Raw genomic sequence first — 21,853 nt, forward strand, 5'->3', positions numbered from 1 at the left:
AAAAAATTCTGATTAAAGCAATTGCAACTTATCTGCAGAAAAGGACTGAATCACCGCTGTCTTGTGTTGTTACTGCTCCAACTGGGCTGGCTGCACATAACATTAAAGGGATTACTTTACATCGTTTACTGATGCTGCCAGTAGAGCATGATAACAAATTGCAATATCACAAGCTATCTGGAGATGCGTGTTCCGAAGTTTCGAGAGTCCTGAAGAAAATGAAACTTCTTATCATTGATGAAGTAAGCATGGTGTCAAATATAATGCTTGCTTTTGTTCATTTGAGAATGCAAGAAATTCTTAGAACAGACTATGATGTCTTATTTGGAGGAAAACACATTATTGTTTTTGGAGATCTACTGCAGTTGACTCCAGTGAAAGGACAACCTGTGTTCAAAATGCTCACGCATGAAGATACCGGGAAGTGCCTAGGAAGCATTGGAAACGTTAATATATGGTTAAACTTCAAATATGCAGAACTGCTTCAAAATATGCGGCAGGCAAATGATGATTATAAAAATAATTTACAAGACGTAAGAATCGGAAAAGTAAGTCAGCAAGGGAAAGAAGCTTTACATGGACGATTCATTTCAAATTTGTACCCAAATGAAAACATTCTTCCAGAGAATATTTTTAAGAAAATTAACGAGAAGAAATCTGGCATATGTTTGATGCCAACTCTGAAAGAATGTTCCATGTTCAACAACAAAATGTTAAAGTTAGAAAATGAAGAGATAGTGAAACTGGAAGCTACAGATAAAATAGAGCATAAGGGAGCAACAATTATTTTGTCTGAAAATTTGAAATCAAAATTGGATTCATTAGAGAAGACTAAATCTAAAACTGCTGGTTTTGAAAAGACTCTGAATGTGTGTTTAAATTGTCGTATCATTTTGAGAAGGAATTTAAATGTTGAAAGAGGTCTGGTAAATGGAGCAATGGGTCATGTTGGTTTTGTGAATTACAAAAATAGAGATAGAATTGAAATTTTAAAAATTAAATTTGATGGCATTGATGAAATAGAACAAATTTGTCGTTGTTCAGCTAGATTTTTGCTCGTGAAAGACTTATATGTTCGCCGACAACAGTTTCCTATTTGTTTGGCATATGCGGTGACAATTCATAAGTCTCAAGGTTTAAGTGTAGATAGCGCTTTGGTGATTCAAAAAGGGGGGTGGTGATGGACAGAGTATCTGAATTAAGCAGAACACTCCTACCCAGTCAAAAGATCAGGGCTTGATCCATCACCGTTTTTTAGCTCACTGCACCATCCCAGTTCAGAACCTGGCTACATGCAAATTAGTCTGTCCCTGGCCCAGTGCATCATGGGACCAGGGCAGACCAAACTACCAAGCCAATTCTTTACTGGAAAGGAAACAAGCTTCCGGGGACCGGTTTCTGGCATTACAGCCGTCTTCGGCCCGGCTTGCTTGAATCCTGATGGTGCAGTGAGCAAGGGACTCACATCTGAGCATACCCTTCCACACTTGTGGTGGCCAAAACGATTCAAAAAGGGGGGTGGTGATGGACAGAGTATAGCGCTTTGGTGAACTTTGGAAGTTCTGTGTTTAAAGAGGGTATGGCATATGTGGCATTATCACGAGTCAGAACTTTATCAGGATTGTACTTGATTGAGTGTGACGAAACAAAGATTTGTGCAGATCTACATTGTGTTAAAGAATACAATAGGTTAAGAAGAGAGTATGCTCCACATTTGCCTCAATATCCTCTGATTGAAAAACGTGTGGTAGGCCGAAAAAGAAGAAATGAGAGTAATTGCAGTGAGGTAGTAGCAAAAAGTAGACAAAACTTTAATTGTAAGCAGAAGGAAAAAGGATTCTGTTGAAGATGTTGTTGGATTTCAGTTTGAAAACAGGTCTGGTGTCAACTGCTATGCTAATGTAGTGGTTAATGTTGTTTTTTTTCTTCAAAATATACAAGAACAGATTGTTGAAAATCGGGATCAAAGATTTTGTTTGTTGAATTCCGTGTTTGACAAATGTACCAGTGATAGAGCAAAAATAGAAAGTGTTTCAGAAATTCGAAATCTTCTAGACATATGTACTGGTCAAAATCAATTGTCACAGAATATTCAGCAGGATTGTCAGGAATTTTTAATGTATATGTTGGATGTATTGGAAGATGAAGGTGTAGATATAAAAAATCTTTTTAGCCTTTCTTATCAATGGCAGCATGACTGCGACAACTGTACTTTATCAAGTACTACTAGAATAGACACTGAAAGATTTATATATTTGACTTTACCAGACTGCAAATCAGTGCCTTTTAATAATCTAGTTAAAGCAGCTGATCACAATATGGCGTGTACCCAATGTAAGTCTACAATGCTGTTCACATTATTTCTACAAAATTATGGTCAGTATGTCATTTTAATGTTCCAACGATGTAGACCTGATGGAACTAAATCGACAACTTCTATTAAAAATGTTGTGGCTTCACAGTTATCGAGATCAGGAAGAACCTTTGCAACTGCAGCTATTATTTTTCATGAAGGTCCTTCTACAACATCAGGGCATTACACATGCTATTTAAAAAGTTGTAAAGGTTGGACCCAATGTAACGACACTCATTTGACTTTCAAACAACGTTTGCCCTTTGGCTTAAAAAATTCATACCTAGTGTTTTTAGAACTAAAATTTAGGTAAAGGTAATTGGCCTATGAAGACGGGAGCAGTTAATAAAGGTTATTTTGCTGTTGGCCTATGAATACGGGAGCAGTTAATAAAGGTTATTTTGCTGTTTAAAAATATATTCTGAGTAAAAGTGATCCAGGTAATATAAAAAATTGACTTGTCATATAGGTACTGTAAGTGGATCTCATAGGAAGTGATATTAGTATTATACAAAATGATGAACATGAGTGAGTCAGAGATGGTTTTACAAATACTTAAATATTGTGAAAATGTTGTAGAGCCTTTCTTTCAGAACGTCGGAAAAAAGGTCATTTCAGAGTTTCTTTGAATTAATTTGAAAATATACTCATACATCTGACACTGTTTGGCCAAAGGGAAAGGTACAGGAATGAGTGAAGAGTCATGACTGAAAAAAGGGGTATTTGAAAATAATGAAAATATTTTAGATGTTCTTGGAGTTTTTCTTCTAGAAAGTCGATGAAATGGATTTTTTACTGAACAGCAAAGTACTTTGCAACGAGAAAAGGACCTCTATGATATACTATTTGGCCTCAAGGAAAAGTAAGTCAATCAAAGATTAGTGTACATTTGTCATTTGTCAGTATCTAAGTTTTTTTTAAAAACACAATCTTTTAGATTGTGGTTTTTTTTCCCGCTGTCATATGATGAGTAATTTGAACTCACTGTTTTAAGTGAAATTCAATATATTCTGAGAACAGCATAAATAAACTATGTAACATGTTGTAAAAGTTATTCTATACTTTGGATTGTGTAAATTAAATTGTATTCCCATTCTCTGACACTCACTTTCCTTTTTCCATCCCCTTTCAGCTCTTTTTACTCACTTATAATGTCTTTCTTTCACTCTCTGTAACCCCTGTTCCTTTACTCCACTTCTTTGACAAGCCCTCATTCTCATTTCAACTGTCTGCATCCCCTCTCTCCCTTGCATAAGTTTTCAGCTTTCAGTCTCTCTGCTTTACTTCCCTTTTCCGTATTTTCCTCCTTTGCTCTTTTAGTAATTCCTGTTTACTCACTCAGCAGTATTATCGCACTCTATCACTATAAATCACCCACTCTCCCTCGCTTATCTTTGTTTGCTCCTTACTTTTGACCTTTTCTCTCTATTTTTCGTTCACTACTTCTATGTCCTCAGTGCCTCACTCTCCTTGTGTTATGTTCACTTGTGTTTATCTTTTCCGTCTCAGTCATTATCTTTTTACTTACTACTGTTTCCTGATTTAGTTTTGCTAAGTCACATTGTTTTAGTATCTTTCTTACCTTCAGTTCATTTCTCTGTTCTTCTCTTCCTCTGTCAGTGAATCTATATGCCTTAATTTTAGTAATTTGCTCTCATTCAATTTCTTTTTTTCTCTTTTTATCCTTCTACCTTACTTTATTTCCCTTTCTGTGTCCTTCACTCTTACTTTATTTCTAGATACACTGTTACGATTTTTAACCTCTTCATTTGTATATTTTAATTTAAAATACACATTTTACTAATTATAACTTATTTTTTCTTCTCTCTTTCACAGATACAAAGTGCAGTAAAAAAATAATTAAAGTTACATTTATTATATGGTAAGTATGACTAAAAAAATGTGCTTTGTCATCACCCTTTGCTTTAAGCGTACTAATATTTTCTCAACCAACCTCACTCCTGTGTCTTTATTCTGCTTACCACACTTATTCTTATTCTCCATGTTTACTCCAATTTCCCTATTTCCCCTCTCATATTCAACTTCTTTCAATCCCTATTCTTTACTTCACTTACCCTCTGTTCCCTTCCTTTGCTTCTTCGCTCATTTTGTTTTTCTTAATTATTTATCTTACTCCTACACACACACCTCATCCCCCTCTGAACACATACACACACCTCTAACATACACCCCACACACACACCACACATACACCTCATACATACAAAAAATCCCCCCACACACACTCTTCACATACACACACTCTTCACATACACACACACACATTCCATACACACACATACATCACACACATATACACCCCACACCAATACACTCCTCACACATACTTCACACACCCTCACCTCCACCCACACCAAAACACCCCCCACACCCACAGACACACCTTACACACCCACACCCCGACCTACAGCCACTGACTCCCTATAAGTCACACACCCTGCATTACTTATCTTTCTTTGCTGTTTAACTAAAATCCATTCAGGTACTGTTTTCTTTACTCTCTTTGTCCTTTCTCTTTGTCACTCCCCATGTCTTATCCTAATTCAATTTTTCACCCTCTTTCACCCCTCTTTACTTACACTAACTGGTCTTTTCTTACCCTCACTCACCGTTCTTCATTTATCCCGGTTACGCCACTACCCTTCATTCTCAATTTTTTACTGTCCTTTCTTTTTCTTTCAATACCCACTCACATTCTCCCACTATCTCTACTTTAGTCTTCTTCCTCTCTCTTTTCCCTTCTTTCGCTCCTTTAGTCATTTTACTTTTCTCACTTTCACCCTATTACACTTCTCTGTTTTTTACTATGTAATAAACAATCCCTCTGTGTTCATCCTGTAGCTCTCTTTTTCTTAATATTACTCTGTGTTCTTCCCTCATGGTAACTCCTTCATTAAATTTTTTTTTCTATTTTTTTGGGGGGCGCGCCCCGGTACGCGTACCCTAAGAAAAAAAAATTGACAGTGATTCATTAAAAATATCGGTTTATTTTTATAAATGAAAGGTAGTTCTAAAAAGAACTGTTTTTTTCTTTTTGTTTTATATTTGTTTTAATATTTTTTTGAACATTTTGTACTTTTTTCTGGCTTTTCAAAACAGTTTTATATATTTTTTGTATTTTTTATGAGGAGAAACAAAAAACAGGGAATTGTAAATGGCTCAACAGGAGCAAAAAACAAAAAACTGTTTTTTGGGGCATTTGTGATTGTCACCAGCAAGGACGACGAGCTTCATGCTCTGTTCACCATAGGCGATGAGCTTGCCACATGCAATACATGTAATTCTAAAATCTGCAAATCGTGGCTGAATACAAGGCATCGTCTCCGTTGTAACTGGTCCCGATGGAGTGGGTTGCTTTCTTTTGGAGCTGGTCCTTGAACACTGGGGGAGGTGACTGGCCAGTTCTCTGATCTCTGCACGAGAATAGTTGTTAGGATGCTTCCGGGTCATATGTCGAATCATGGTATTACTACCAAATGAATATTTTTTGTCTGGATTGCCCCTTGAGAGTTGTTCGCCACAGATTAGGCAAGTTACCTTGGCCGCATTCACTTTTTTCTTGCCCTCTGGGAGTGAAAAAAACTCCCATACAATGTGTTCTTTTGGCTTGTATGGGGTATTTTGTTCAGGCAGCCATCTTCTCCCCTCCTCCTCCTCCTCTTCCTCCTCCTCCTCTTCTTCACCACCAATGTATTGTTGTGGTGGTCCTCTTGGTGATGGTGGTGGTGCAGATGCTCCAGCTGTTGCTGCTACAGTAGCCATTTCAAAGTACAAAAGAATTGTCTCGATAGATGAAACAGGTCTTCCTCAGTCAAAGGACAAAGTCAGAATAAGGAAGAAAGGTGGGGTTTCTCATCATTTGGGAAAAAAAACTGTCCTGAACCAATCAGAAGTGTTATTTTCAGGTCACAAGATCTAGGCTTTACTCATTTGGGAAAAACAACTGTCCTGAACCAATCAGAAGTGTTATTTTCAGATCACAAGACCCAGGCTTTACTCATCTGGAAACCAAAACTGTTCTGCACCAATAGAAAGTGTTATTTTCTGGTCACATGGCCCGACGCGCTTACGCTACACGCCCCGGGGCGCGCCCGTAGTCGCGCTCCAGGGCACGCCCCGGGGCGCGCGGCGTAAGCGCGTCGAGACGTTCCGCTATTGTATGCGCACGCGGGCTTCCGGGTGCGCTTACACTGTGCGTCATATGACGCATCACACGTCTACGCGATACGTCACGATGTTGTTTTCGTTCACGAGAATAGCGCTTATGGGACGCTCCCCGGTACGCGCCCCAGGGCGCACCCCAACTTAAAAATAAAAAAAATATAAAAAATTGACATAATTATACAATATAAAATTCATTTTAAAATTTATTATTTTTTATACCTATAAAGATTTGCTTTTAAAAAACCTATTAAATTCACTGAAAAAACCATAGGTTTCACACCAGTTATAGTTAGCTGGAAGTTTTACTCGCATAAAACCATTGAAATTCCCACGTTATAGTTAGTTGGACTCACTATAACTTGCGCGTGCAATGCACTGCTGATGACGTCACATATTACGCCACTCATGACATGGTCAGTGACATCACTCATGACATCACTGATGATACCATCCTTGTGACAAAGTGACAGACCTCTTTTCACTGTAATGTAACCCTTGAAACACATATTCAAAAATAAAAACTAATTTTGTTTTTAAAATGGAGATACCCATACGAGTTACAACAACCAATTCAGTAATTCCACCATCTATATACACATCCACTCATTCACCAACAGTTCTATGTAGTCACTCATACATATACTCACTCATCATATATAGTGATACACCTATATATCCTGTTACACAACGACAGTCATCCAAAAGATACTCTCACACATACTCACACATGCAAATAAACTATTAACCATCCATTTATTTGCATATACAGCTACACACACACTATCACTTTACTTGTAAGGAAACTTACACATACTTACTCTCTTAAACAATCACTTATAGAAATACATAATTATTTAAACAGGAACTCTTACAATCCCTCACTCTCACATATACTCACTTATATACATCAATATTCACATATACTAGATTAAAACATATGTAGTTACTGATAAAGACACTAGTGAGACAGTGATTCACTCACTAACATACACATATACACACTCATCCACCCATACAGTCCTGCACATATGCTGCATTCAAAACACATACAAACAGAGAGTCAGTCATTCATGCATCTATGTGCTAAGTAACACCCCCACCAAACATATAGACACTCATATTGATATTAAAAAAAATCTAATAACCCATATACCTACACATGTAGCTACTCACCAACCCATGCAGCCACTTATACACAAGGTGAAACATTAATACATATATTTAAATATTTAAACATTACTCACTAATATTTATTTTTCAGAAAGACACACATTCACTGGATGGTGTCATCAGTGATGTCATGAGTGATGTCACTGACCATGTCATGAGTGATGTAATATGTGACGTCATCAGCAGTGCATTGCACGCGCAAGTTATAGTGAGTCCAACTAACTATAACGTGGGAATTTCAATGGTTTTATGCGAGTAAAACTTCCAGCTAACTATAACTGGTGTGAAACCTATGTTTTTTTCAGTGAATATATATATATCTCTCTCAAACACATTTATATATATTTTTTAAATCATGAAAATGTGTGATAGGCGTAACATACACATCCTGGGGGTGCCCGAAAAATCAGAGGGCCCGGCACCGGACCTATTTGTGGAGGACATAGTCCTTAATCATCTCAAGCCCAGGGACTGAGCAACCTTTTCACAATCGAGCGTACCCACAGGGTGCCAGGGGGAGGCCCAGGCCTGTGGCTCCCCCACGCCTGATGATTGCAAGAGTTTTGAACTTTCGAGATAGCGATGTGATTTTACAGGCGGCACGTGCAGGGACCCACCTGCGGTACGAAAATGCAAAACTCCTTTTTCCCAGATTTCACCCAGATGCTGCAGAGCAGCGACAAAACTTCCTTCCTGTGAAGAAGAAACTCGGGGACAAGGGACTAAAGTATGCCATGATGTTCCAGGCTCGCCTGCGGGTGGAAATCAAAAGGAAAGGCTTGGTTTTTTGACAACCCTGAGGTGGCATCAGACTGGTTAGACAGCAGACATTCGAACGGGCCGGTGGGGCGAGACCGAGGTGGAAGAGATGAATCGCAGGAGCAGGAATGATGAGGGCCGTAAGAACTTTCATGCAGTTTTGAAGTGTCAAGTGGTGGGGCGGTTCCGCAGCTAGTTCTTTGACTAGATTCAGCCGCCTGTGAGATTGCTATGGAATTCCCCAGATTCCGGTGATGTGCTTAGTGGGGCGGGGGGGGTAGAGTGTTGGTCTTCCTCCTCATCACTACCTTTAGTTAGTTTGTAGGTTAGGTTTTGGGCAACAGGCACACTGCTAGTTGGGGATGGGCGACAGCCATATGCAGGGGTGCAGGGAGGGGGACGGGGTTTGGGGCGGGTGGGGATTTTAGGTTCTGGTAACGCATTGTGCGCAGAATTGTTTGAATTGTTATTTCTTATTCTTTTCCTTTTTTGCATCAGGAGACACAGCTATGATTGTTTTGCTTCTATACAGTTTAAATGTTAAGTGTTAGAAGGGGATCAGGGATAACTGTGATTAGTTGGAATGTGAACGGCCTGGGGGACAAAATTAAGAGGGTAATGGTGTACCAGTTAATTAGATGACACTCCCCAGATGTAGTGCTACTACAGGAGACTCATCTTATTGGTAATCGTTGCATGGCCCTACACAAAGGGGGTTTTAAGTTGGTAGCACAAGCTGTGTTTAGCGCTGGGTCCAGTTGAGTCGGTATCTTGGTGAAAAATTATTTTCCCCTAAGCGTTCAGGCCACGTGGTCAGACCAGCGGCGGCCGCTACATCCGTGTATCAGGGCAGTGGAAGGGGAAGACAGTTACTTTCGTGTCCATTTATGTCCCACCCAGCCTTCAATCCGACACTTTTCGAGACCTGAGCACTATCTTCCTGACTTTGCCGTTGGGCCTCCTTGTGATGGGGGAGACTTTAATGCGGTGGTGGATGGGGAGATAGACAGACACCCGGCCCGAATACTGAGGCCAGCGCAGAGATGGCTCCCGAATTCCTAGAAACAGGGCTTATCGATGGTTGGAGGATAAGCATCCCAAGTGGGGTACACTATACGCATGTGTCCGCTGCACACCACAGCCTGTCTAGAATAGATTATGGCCATGTCTGCACTGGGGTGGCAGAGTGGGCTAAAGAATGGTGATGGATTAAACCCAGATCAGTTGACTAGGGGTGAGTGCTTGTATTGTCAACGCTCCGTCCATCATTTCCTTTGGTTTTGCTTAGAATAGATTATGTACTGTTACCAGCCGCTCAGGCTGCAGCAGTTCAAGAGGTGCGACACCTACGAAGGGGAGTTTCGGACCACTCTGCGATCTTGCTCCAGTTGGAAACCGGCCAATCTGATGTAGGTAGGATAGCCCCAATTAACGCATGGCACTTAAGAGACCCCACCGCCAAGAAGGAAGTAATTAAGATCCTGGAAATATACTTCCAAGAAAATAGAGATACAGTGAATTCGGCACAGACCTTGTGGGAGGCATATAAAACTGTTATTCGGGGAGAGGTTTTGTCTCTGGTTGTGGCAAAAAAAGAAGAAACGGCAGGCGGAAATGGAGATGTCTGAGGCGGGGGTGACGAGGTTGGAAGTAGAGGTATGTAGGGCAGCAACTTCAGGAGGTGTCCATCGGTTAAAATTGTGCCAGGATGAATATAGGGGCCTCGCTAGGGATAGGGCTAGAGCACAGAACGATGAGACTCAAAGCAGGATTTACGAGCACGGAGATAAAGCTGGCAAACTAATAGTGTGGCTTGAGAAGGGAGAGTGGGCGTTGCGGTTGGTACCAGAGTTACAGGGGGGAAACTCCAGTACGATTAAGGACCCGCAAGCCATAGCGGATGAATTCTCGGAATATTATGGGGGGTATACACCTCGGCCGGGGATATACACGGAAGCAGACAACATTGCAATGATATCCGATGCCCGCACTATCTGATGACAACCGGGAATATTTAGATTCCCCACTTACGAATGATGAGGTGGTGCAGGCCATCAGAGGAGTGCACTCAGGGAAGGCCACGGGCCCGAACGGATTTCCTATAGAACTCTAGAAATTGAGTGCTAATAAACTTGCTCCATGCATTCGCTCCATGTTTGTAGAGAGAGGGGTCAGCTCCGGTACGACCAACGAGTGGCAAATATCGTGGTCATCCACAAGGCGGGTAAGCCCAAGACACTCTGCTCATCATATAGACCTATCTCGTTGCTAAACGCTGAACCTAAAGTTCTGGCGAAGCTGTTGGCGACGAGACTAGTCCAAGTCATTACTACCTTGACCAATCCGGCTTCATGCCGCATCAGAGTATGGCTCTCAGCCTGTGCAGGCTACATGGAGTATTGGGCAGGACACCAATGATCCAGGAACCGGCGGTACTGGCGTCTCTGGATACCACTATGGCATTTGATAGGGTTGAGTGACCCCACCTGTTTGCAGTATTGGTAAAGATGGGCTTTGTACCAGAGTTCATTAACTGGGTGCGTTTATTGTATGCTAATCCTCTAGCCAGAGTGGTGGTAAATAATCGAAAGTCTGCCGACTTTCTCCTTGACAGGGGCACGAGACGGATGTCCCTTGTCCCCGCTCCTGTTTGCCCTGGCTTTAGAGCCCTTGGCAGCGTGGGTTCGGTGGGATCGGTCGATCCGAGGATTGCGGTGGACGTTGGAATGGGAGGTCAAAATCTCACTAAACGCTGATGATATCCTGCTTTACCTTACCAGTCCAAGGGGATCCCTGAAATGTTTTCTGGATGTGCTTGCTATATTCGGGAGATACTCCGGGTTTGCAATCAACTGGTCGAAATCAGTGCTCTTTGTCCTTAGAGGCAATCCGCCGACGATACCGGAGACCTGCCCGATACAAATTGAACCAATAGGGTTTAAATACCTTGGTATCTACATCACGCTTGACTTGAAGTTAAGATATGCTAACAACTTGGGCCCCCCTATGGCTCGATTTAAGGGGGACATGGCGCGATGGCGGGCACTTTCGCTCACCCTTCTGGGTAGAGCAGTGCTTTTCAAAATGATGGCCCTTCCCCGATTCTTATACGCACTCCAGAATGCAATGGACCCTGTACCGGCGTCCTACTTCAGGGACATAGAGGCCCTCCAGAGACAGCTTCTTTGGGACGGTAAGCCCTGTATAGCTTTTTCCAAGCTCATCCTCCCCTGGTATGATGGAGGGATAGGTTTGCTGGACCTACGAAAATATTATTGGGCCTCTCAGTTGGCGGCGGTGAATCATGTCATGTATGGGCCCCCCGTGGACCCGGGGTATGCTATGGACCGCTGGCAGGTGCCAAGGGGTGACTTCACTAGGGCACTGAATGCCAGATCTGGTCGGTTTCCCCTCACGGAACCTACGGCTCACGCAGTAGAGGTGTGGCACGCGGCTAATAGGTATCTCGTGGGAGGGAAAACTCACACTCGCCACCCCATTATGGAGCTCGGAGAGGCTGGGAAGTTTATGAAAGTCCTAGAGATTTGACAAGTGGGAACTCATTGGGATCACGCAGATCAAAGATGTTTGGGGAAGGACACAGTTCACAAATGTAATTCCCTCAAGCAGCAATATCACCTTCACGATAAGGAGCACTATTGTTATCTTCAGATCACGCATGCTCTGCTTACACACACCCCCAGAGGCACGACGCTCCCTGACGCTTCCCCCTTGAAGACCGAGTGTTAGATAGTCACCTCCCAGAGAAGACCATCTCATTAATATATAAAAAATTCATCAATAATATGGAGGACCGGCTGGTACTTATTAGGACTCAATGGAGTGCAGATGGGGTGGAGCTAGACGACGAGGACTGGCAGGAGGCGGTCTCCTTCACGGGTGGTGGCTATACAGATGAGGCTCAGATTAGTTCAGCTAAAGATTCTTCACCGGTCGTATGTCACGGGGCCTCGTCTGGTTCGAATGGGTAGGGCGGAGAATGGGGAGTGTCGTAGGGGGTGAGGAGAACTATGAACTTTCATGAATATATTGTGGCACTGTATGGAGGTGCAGGATTATTGGGTAAAGAGCCATGATATGCTGCGGGATGTCCTGGGGGTGGAGTTACGGCCGGAGGCCCGCAGGTGTATTTTAAATGATTGGGAACCCACGGATCTGTGTGTGTATGAGACAATGGGTAACGTTCACATGTATGGTAGCCAAGCGTAATATTGCTCAGTTGTGGGGAGCTAGACAGCCACCCTGGGTTGGAAAGTGGGTGGAAGACTTGGATTGGTGCATGTTCAGAGAGAGGTTGGTCTACGTTGCTAGAGCTGTCCCCAAAAGTGGGGTAAGATCTGGGAGAATTGGAATCGATACCGTGGAGACATCTGTACGCCCCCAATATGTCTGGAAGAAGCAGAAGCGCATGAGTCTCTGTGATCCCTTATCAATGTTTTGTATGTATTATTTTGAAGTATTGAACTGTATATATGACAAATGTGTGACCTGCTAAAGTCACCGGATGTCTTTGTTGTTTTTTTAATAAAAATAAAACAAAATTAAATCATGAAAATGTGAGGTAAAGACCAAAATGTATTACAACGCATTGTAAAGGTCAACGCTTATATTATATGTGACTGCTGACTCGGCATCTATGATCTGGGGATAAACAATGACCGTACAGAACAATTACTGCGATAGTTGTGTTTCTTTACACAAACTCTATCTGTTGAATATATTTAATATTTATCACAATTCCTTCGACAGGCTTAAGCCTTCTCTTTGGGAACCAAGACAGTTATTAACAATGCTCACATAACTTCTTTCTTAACAAACATGCTCCTAAGATAAAAAATAGCCATCGAAAACAATGCATAAGGTAATACTTCAGTGTTGTTGTAGTCAATGCTTCCTTCCTGGTCACTCGAATGGAAGTGGCTGTAGACAGATTTATATGTTCATTATAAAACATGCAACCTAGCTTTGTGGTTCCCCAAATTACATGCACCTAAACTGGATTTAACAGGAGACTATCTTTAGCAAAAGTAACGCATCAGTTCCACCTATTAAAGAGGTAATTTAATCTACGTGTTCCTTGTTGCTCACTAAAGGATTGTGACAGATAGCAGGTCTCCAACATAGTTGCAAATATATATCATTCAGGTCATCCATTAGCATTTTATCCCAGAATCTAGCATCGATGGTGTAGCAAATAGGTTATGCACTTTATGTTCCGCACAATTTATCACGTTTCACTAATCATTTTTTGGACTTGTGCTTTCAGTGCTAATATTGTTACTGGAGTAAAACTTATGGTAAATGGACTGAGTGTTAACCACCAGTATCTTTCTTTTAAGATAAGGCTTCTGCTGTGCAGCTAGGGTAAGATGCGCTGGGATGGTTACGTGTAAGCACAGGCATGTGTGTGCAGTGCACACAGGACTACTATCTTGCTCAGCCTAGTATCTGGGTACATGTAACCTTTTGCAGAAGGAACTCTTCGAAGATTAGTACTAATCTGAGGTAGATCTTGTAATGTGAGTGGGCATTCATAGTGTAGGTCTGGTGCGCTTTCTGAAGGTCTGTGGTACTTAAACTGTATTACACATTATAGGTGAACTTTGCACTAATGTGCAGTTTTGCCCTATTTCCTTAACAGGTGTTACATAGTGCCCTAATCTCAATGGCAACGTTGTGCTATGCTCAGTCGGGCAACACTACTATTTGTAACAGAGAGTTTGACTCGTTACCTGGCTATTTGGCATTGGTGTCATTCTAGAAAGGTATCCACTACAACTTGATGAGCATGGAAAACTGCACCCACTGCCTCAGAGCTCTCAGTGACTACTGCGCCCCAGTGTCCTTTTTGAGTCAAATAAGTGACTATTTTGCACAAACTCTTTGGAATTAATATTTTTGTTTTTTTAGACAGGTGTTAGTCACTTGTATTTCCCATGCCGTTGACAGTTACAATAATGTTGTTAACTCTGCTACTATGGTCATAACACAAAAAGAGACGAAAGATGTGTGGAAATTAACTCTTAGGCAAAAATGGCACAAGTTTCCACTCTAATTACTAGAGAAGCAAACCTTGACAAAGCAAATAGGTCTGGCATTGGTGGCTAAGCTATTGGCTTTGTCGTTGCATGTTTCTCTTTGAGAATGGTGTTTGTACAGTATAATAAAAAACATCCAAAGGAAACACGCTTTTACAAGACCAGTAGAAAAGCAGTCAATGCCAGACCTATTGACTTTGCCAATTCTTGTTTAACATAGCTGTGGATTTAGTTTGTGGGAGTTATTTCCTGATTAGAATCATTTATGCTTATTAATAGGAGTCATTTGCAATTGAAACGATAATGGCGAGATGTCCAGAGCTATGTTTTTCTGACCTATGCTTAAACTAGGCCTCGGCTCGATCCCGTATTAACCTGGCTGCTGTTTCATAATGTTCATTCTTACTGACAATGCACACAGCCTCATGTGCATTGTTTGTTTTATAATGACATGTTCTCAAAGAACTCTGGTGGAAGCCTTTAGATACTTGTCAAGGCTTTTCCTACTCACACACTGTAGTTCGATCAGTAATGAGTCTTTTCATTGTTTATGTAACTATATTTGTTCTGACATTTCCGATGACATTCGGTCAGAAGAGGCATATTTATTCATTTAGGGGATAGTTCTAAGATGGTGGTATTAGGTTTTATAATGTTGAAATAGGATTTGTTGTCATATGGCTACAATTGAACACCTCATGCAGACTGTGCAATTTCCATTACTTTGTATTACCAAATTTGCTATAAAAGACCCTCAGTATTGTGGATGAGCCAGATCTTTTGTGTCTCTACCAGGGATGTTGTCAGATTCTCTATCGATTTTCCACACATTTTGTACATAGCCCATTTTTCTGAATTTTCTCACTGCAGCATCTATTTTAAATGTGAAAGAGTCTTTATAGCCATTGTCTTATGGCTGATTATTTAAACCTGACTACAAATTGCTACCTTCTGTATTTTACTTTAATATTTGAATAAACCTGCTTGGTTTTTAAATTTACTGATCTCAGGCTCCTTTTTTTAATCAGTCTCATAATTGACTGTATTTTGATTTCCTGTTTCGAATCTTATTACTAGGGACACATAGCCTCATCTATTCTCGAGGAAAATACTGTCCCTCAATAGACTCTTATAGTATGCAGTTTATCTAAAAGATAGTTCCTCACAGTCCATTGCCCGGCAATAGTATATGAACATTTGTTTTATACATTTACGACAACCTATCCAGTGATACGTGGCAGACTAGAAATGTGCTGTATGTAGTGAAGAGGCTCTACATGAAAGTAAATAAATGAAGTACAGTTGATTACGTGTTCTTTGAAAGTGACAGTTTACAATGTGTTCATATGCATCCCTAGATGCCTTATTTTTGGGCTTAATCATTTCTTATTTTGGATTGTAAATTGTATTTCAGACGTGCCCTGCTATATATCAAATTTGGTGGTATCTTTTTAAAAAAATGTTAAGTTTTAAATATACATTCATTTCATTCAACAGGCAAGACAAAGCACTACAAAATGATGAAGTGAAAGCACACATGAGTCATGTGGATGGAAACAAACAGAATGCAAAGCAATCTTCAATGTAAGTCGTGGAGACGGGTTGTAATTTGGCTGAAAGAGAAAGATGTGTCAACGTGGATCATTGTGCCTTTCTGCTCAATGTAGTCAATTGTTCGTTCAATCTGCACATTTTGCACCACAACCACCGTGGAGAAAACTTTAATTTTCCAATATAGCTAAATTTGCCATGGGATTGGACTAGATAAGCTGATGCATTGTGGTTTTCCATTAGATGTTGCCGGTACCAAGCAGTCCGTTTATTTTTGATCACAGATTCTGCTGTAACCTCAGGGTTTTTCTATTCTTTGACACCCATTTGATCCTCACTCAGTCCTCTGCCTCCAATAGCTGGTGTGATTTTTGTTTCAATTTAGCCATATGTGTGACAAGGAAAGGTGGTGACGAGCATTTGCAAAGCCAATGGGTCCCGCCTTTGAGACCTGTTGGCTCTGCAAGTGCCTCTTATTCTCACTCTACATCATCCGCAAAATGCAGATGCTGTACAGCATGAATAAAAAAAAAACACAGGCGCCATTTTTTTAATTTACCGATCTCCGATGGATCAGTAAAAATATAGAATGTGAAAGTAAAATGGTGCAAAAGAGCTTTGATTTATAAACTAGAAGAACCGGCAGCAACTTGCTGCCTGACCCTTCAAAAAGCTAGAATTTTAACAAACAATAGGACAGCACAATGGGGATTGTAAGGACGTTTTTGTTGAGGTCCCTTGTGTAGGTGATTTTCGGCAAGGTCATTGTATCCCTGGGTGTTCTTCATTAAATGGTGGTTGGTGATTGGTGATGGCATCTGTGGAGATGTGATAATTCATACATAGAATTTCCAAAGGATTTTTTTTTAGTTCGGTTCCTCACCACACTAGCTTAAAAGTACTGGTCATTCCCTCGTCAAGATGTTGGTAGATGTGCTGGGAACACAGTCTCTATTAGCGTTTGAAGGTTATGGCAATGCTTTGAAAATCAAAGCCTAAACTTGATGGACTTATGACTCCAAGATCTCCTTGCATGAAGTGACCAGGGCAGTGCCTTATACAGCTAGACTGAGAACCTTGAGGAGCAATGCAAGCTGTCTCCTCTAAAAGGCCATTGGATTGGCTTCATTGAAAACCTGGGTCCCTTAAGAGTAAGGGGGATAAAGTGCTACAAGGCAAAATGAGTTTTCATTCTAAGAACGATCAAAATTGATAGCACTAAGCTCGCTCTGATGAGAGAATTGCGAAGTTGATTGCCACTGAATGATTTAATTAGAAATTAGAAAAGAAAAAATAAACTCCTCTACTCCAGTGGTAGTATTTGTTCTGTTGCTCTATAAAAAAGGTAGTTAAGTTGTAAGCTATTTTTCCAAAAACTTCCATATACATCCATTGAGAAAGAATGCCTTGCTTATATGTTGAGATGCAGTGTTACTCCAAAATTCTCTCTTTTATCTGCTGGCATGAAGCCCGAGCTATCGTAAATGCCTGAGATTCATTCAAGCATTTCTTCTATCACCTTGCTGTTTGCTGTAATTATCTAGTGGAGTGTCATTTTTTATTCTCATAGATGATGCGCCTGCCCATTGCCAAAAAAGGACAGGAACCATCAGGTTCTCCAGTCCTTCCTAGGTCCTCAATCCTTTTCATTTATGGTTAGGCATCATGTGGGCTCTCCCCAGTCCAACTTGAAATATCACATCCATATTTTCTCTCTGCTCGTCTGTGTTCTATTGGGAAGGGAAGCAGGTAAGAGCAGTGGGGCTGGGTTGGGGGTGATTTCGACAGTCCGTGACGAGGGGATATGTATTACTTATTTAATTTTCCCTCCTGGTCATCTGTGAAACCCCACCAACCCAGCCTCGCCGCTCTTACCTGCACAGGCCGCTCCTGGAAGCAAGGTCCGTGTGTCCTGTGGATGCACACATGACCTCAAAGAGGTTCCGCGGACTAGATTGTTTTCTCTGCATACATTCCCATTCATGACCTACATAGCAACATGTATATACCAGGACATCACAGTCATGGTGGAGCAATAAGTATGATAAAGTGTATGTCTCGCAATGGCCATGCTTGGTCGCCCCTGCGGACAGGACGCTGCTGGTGAGAGGTTGGCAGAAGGGATCAAACCTGTGCCTATAGAAAGAAAGGACAACATGGGATTCACATCCTGTCCTTAAACTGCCATGTTAATCAAGCAAGGATGAAGAGAGGTGGACCTTCCCTATCAACGGAAGGGGCCAGGAAAACTATTTCTTTCCAGCCACATGGTAGTCACTGTAGCGGCTGTGTCACATTTCGGTCCCAGTTGGGACCAATCACAGAATGCATCTTCATCCAGGAATCAGTTTGGTAACACACTAAACATTGTTCCACTGCAAAGATACAAACAGTATCGTTATCTGGAGGAAGATGGCCGTACTTTCTTGAACCCATGCCTGTTTCGTTTGAATATAAAACCAAATTTTGTTTGGGTATTAAATGTCTTTCATTTGTGTGAACATAAATAAATTGAGGTAGCCTATTTTGGATGTGGCTGTCCGGTTTTTACAGTCTGAGAAACTTTTTTTCCTTAATTATCCTGGTCTGAGTAAAGTTACTTCGACTCTTTAAAATACACATCCCATTCACCTAAGTCCTGCTGTTGTGTGTTTCAGGCAGATTTTCAATAAACTCGTTAATAGTAAGCCTGTTTGACTTTCTGAAGTCTCCCAAAACTTTGGCGCCACCTGTCTGTCTATATCTGCATTGTGGAATCAGCAGCACTGGATCGTAATATGACAACTGCTGAATGAATTGTGTCGTTTTGTAAATGCTCTCTTCCTAGAAGAATTTAAATTGCACCAATGATGGCGCAGAGGCTTGAGTCAAAACTCTGGTCCAAGATCAAGAGTTGCATACTAAACAACTTTAGAACCAGCTCGCCCTCATTGTCTGGAAAAATAGGGCTCTCCCTCTTGTTTCAGGAGAATGTTTGTTTATGAAACAAAGATTTACTTCCAGACTGATCTTAACTCCTATCTTTAAACAGTCACATCAATCTTCAGTTGGTGCTCCAGTTGTTATGTGAGCGCATAAACTCATTCCAAGGCGCCCCTTGCCTGACTATGGGCAAACATACTTGAAAAATCAACTTTCATTCCCTTGAGCTCCATTCTTCAAGGTCATCTCGAGGGTGAAAACCTAATAACCGTATCTAGGGGTCATGGGCGTCAGCCTTTGACACGAATGTCTGGAGTTGCTGAAACAATTAAAAAACACATTTTTAAATAGAATTTTAGATTGCATTAACTGGAATCCCTGGACATTCCTCAGTCCCAACCGAGCAATTAAGCTATAGGGAAGAAAGGTGTGGCACCACTAATGTAATAGGGAGTTGTTACTGATGGTCACTATTAAAACCCATTTCGGAGGGCCAGCCAGCATAGGCTACTGGGCCCAACCGTGGTGGTTGAAGCCTTTTCCTCCTGATCTACCTGGCCTCGACCCTTTCTGGATCCCGTTCAACAGGGCCATGTACCCCTTTTCCTTTTGAATTTTGTGGTAGTTGTGGTCTAGCAGTCAAGTTTCCCTCTGAGGGGATGAAGATACAGGTGAGTGAACATGACTGACTCAAAATGCAAACAGTACAAATAATAAATCAACATCAATCAAAATACTTGCTGTTATAAGAAAATAGTATTTTATTTCTAACTGTACACATGCAAAGAGATGAGACATTCACATACAACAACACAATCTCTACATTTAGATACCAGATGAAGCCCGCTACCAATCATGGAGCACGGTGACCTCCCTCATACCGAATAAAGGTAGATGTTTATGTTCCAAAGGCACCTACTTTCAACTTGCTGTTACTCCGAGGGCCTGGTTGGTGTAGGGGTGGCTTCTTCATAGCCCGCCAAGCACAATACATTGTCACACCTGCTAACTGCTCCGGGGCATAACTGCAGCCTTATTTTTCAACATATTCGACATTGGACTTCCTTATTGATCTTTAATGTAAATGGCAAAACTTCATTCAAGAGACCTTCAAAAAAGTATAAATCAATGCAGTATTGGTAATGAAACACCTTTCGACTGCGCTATATGACATTAAAAATGTTTCTGGAACATTACATTGAAAGACAGTGGGTTACCCAAGAAACCCTTGCGGGCTCGGGCTGATAATTCGTTATAAAGAGAAGTGCCAGCAAGGGAATTTGTTTTAACAGAATCAATCACAGATTATAGACAAGTAAGTTAATCAATTCTTATAGTCTATCCAACCCAAATGGTATCTGTTTACTGTTATTTGAGTCTCACTTTTCAATACAAAGAAACAAATCAAGCAAATAAAAGAAATTGCTACACGGGAAATTGATTTTGTGAAAAAATTTATTATTTTTATGTATTTTTTCGAAGGGTACAGTTAAATAATTAAAATTGAATATGCAGAAAATTTCAAAAGGACAGGAATTAAATCAATCACTCCATTAATCCATCTGAACTAGAGTCCAGTCCAGATTTGTTTCTTTGCCTTGAAAAGTGAGACTCAAATAACAGTAAACCGATACCATTTGGGTTGGATAGACTATAAGAATTGATTAACTTGCATGTCTATAATCTGTGATTGATTCTGGAACATTACGGCAAGATTTTTACGAGTGTCAAGCCTCATTGACACACCTAAAAGTTGAAACTGACAGAGCTGTAGTGCAAACCTCTCCCACTGGCCTCAAAAAGCCATAGGACAGCAATCTAAAGCCTATAGGCCATGGGACTCCTAAAAAGAGGTAGTCTAACACCTAATTCAATTAGGTGGGCAAGGATCCAAAGACTAGCTTTAAATTTTGGATCAAATTATTTCTTCTTTGATTTTAATCTTTTTCTTTAAAAACAACAAAAAAAACCTAAGCCTGTGGCTGGGATTCTGCAACAGTCACAAGCCCATTTATGTCACTTAACTCTGAATAATACCCATGTTGGGACGGAAAAGTCCTCTTCATGATAAGAGACCAGAGCACCCAACTGTACTGTTGTCTGGATCCCTAATGCTAAGTTTTCTCATGGGTGAACACGGATCATGTGGGTGTGCCATGAAATAGGCCTAACAGACTGCGGTCTTGTTGGACCAAGGATGGCCACCCAAAGCACTACGCTCATAGTGGTGGAAGGCTACCGCCTTTACCCGGAGCTAAGCAGCACAAGCATGGTGGTGGGAGCATACCATGTAGTGATCAATGGTAGTGAACAGGACCTTTTTACCCTGTGTCACTGGAGTGAGGCCGCCTTAAAGATTTCACTGCTGTGCGCTTAACTCAACCTTGGCCTACATCAGGTATATGTGGACTATTTATTTTTATTTTTTTATTTTACAGAGTTTTATATAGCGCAAACTAGACCCAAATCAGGTATCGGAGTGCATACATAGCACCAGTTGCATTACATGAGGACACATTCATTTTATTGTTCGGCAAGGGGAGATTAAGTGATTTGCCAAGAATCACAGGATGTTCCGCATCATCGCTGAGACTCGAACCCAGTTCCGCAGATGCGAGGTCGACCACCCTAGCTGTTTGGCCAACTCCTCTCTTCATTGCAGCATAGCGCAGGAGTAGTGAGTCTACGTTTGTTGTATGTGTGCCTGGGAGGAGTACAGTACAAGGATGGAGAAGTACTGTGCAGTACATGTGTGGTTAGTACATATACTTGGAATATGTATGCCTAGGCGGAATACATTACATGAGAGATGTAGTGCCATGCAGCATGTGCTGGGGGTGTGTGTGTGTGTGTG

The 21,853-nt window shown here is 41.2% G+C and overlaps 1 protein-coding gene across 5 annotated transcripts in view; it reads left to right on the plus strand.

Moving 5' to 3' along the window:
* Nucleotides 1-21,853, plus strand: part of IRAG2 (inositol 1,4,5-triphosphate receptor associated 2) — a 1,168,119-nt gene that overhangs the window by 1,140,974 nt on the left and 5,292 nt on the right. For all 5 annotated transcript variants that reach the window (XM_078674100.1, XM_078674103.1, XM_078674104.1 and 2 more), the window contains one exon: nucleotides 16,024-16,110. In XM_078674100.1, coding sequence (XP_078530226.1) covers nucleotides 16,024-16,110 — 87 coding nt within the window. The remainder of the gene's footprint in view (nucleotides 1-16,023; nucleotides 16,111-21,853) is intronic.

This window comes from Lissotriton helveticus, chromosome 1_1 (genome assembly GCF_964261635.1).
Source record: "Lissotriton helveticus chromosome 1_1, aLisHel1.1, whole genome shotgun sequence".
Lineage (NCBI taxonomy): Eukaryota > Metazoa > Chordata > Amphibia > Caudata > Salamandridae > Lissotriton > Lissotriton helveticus.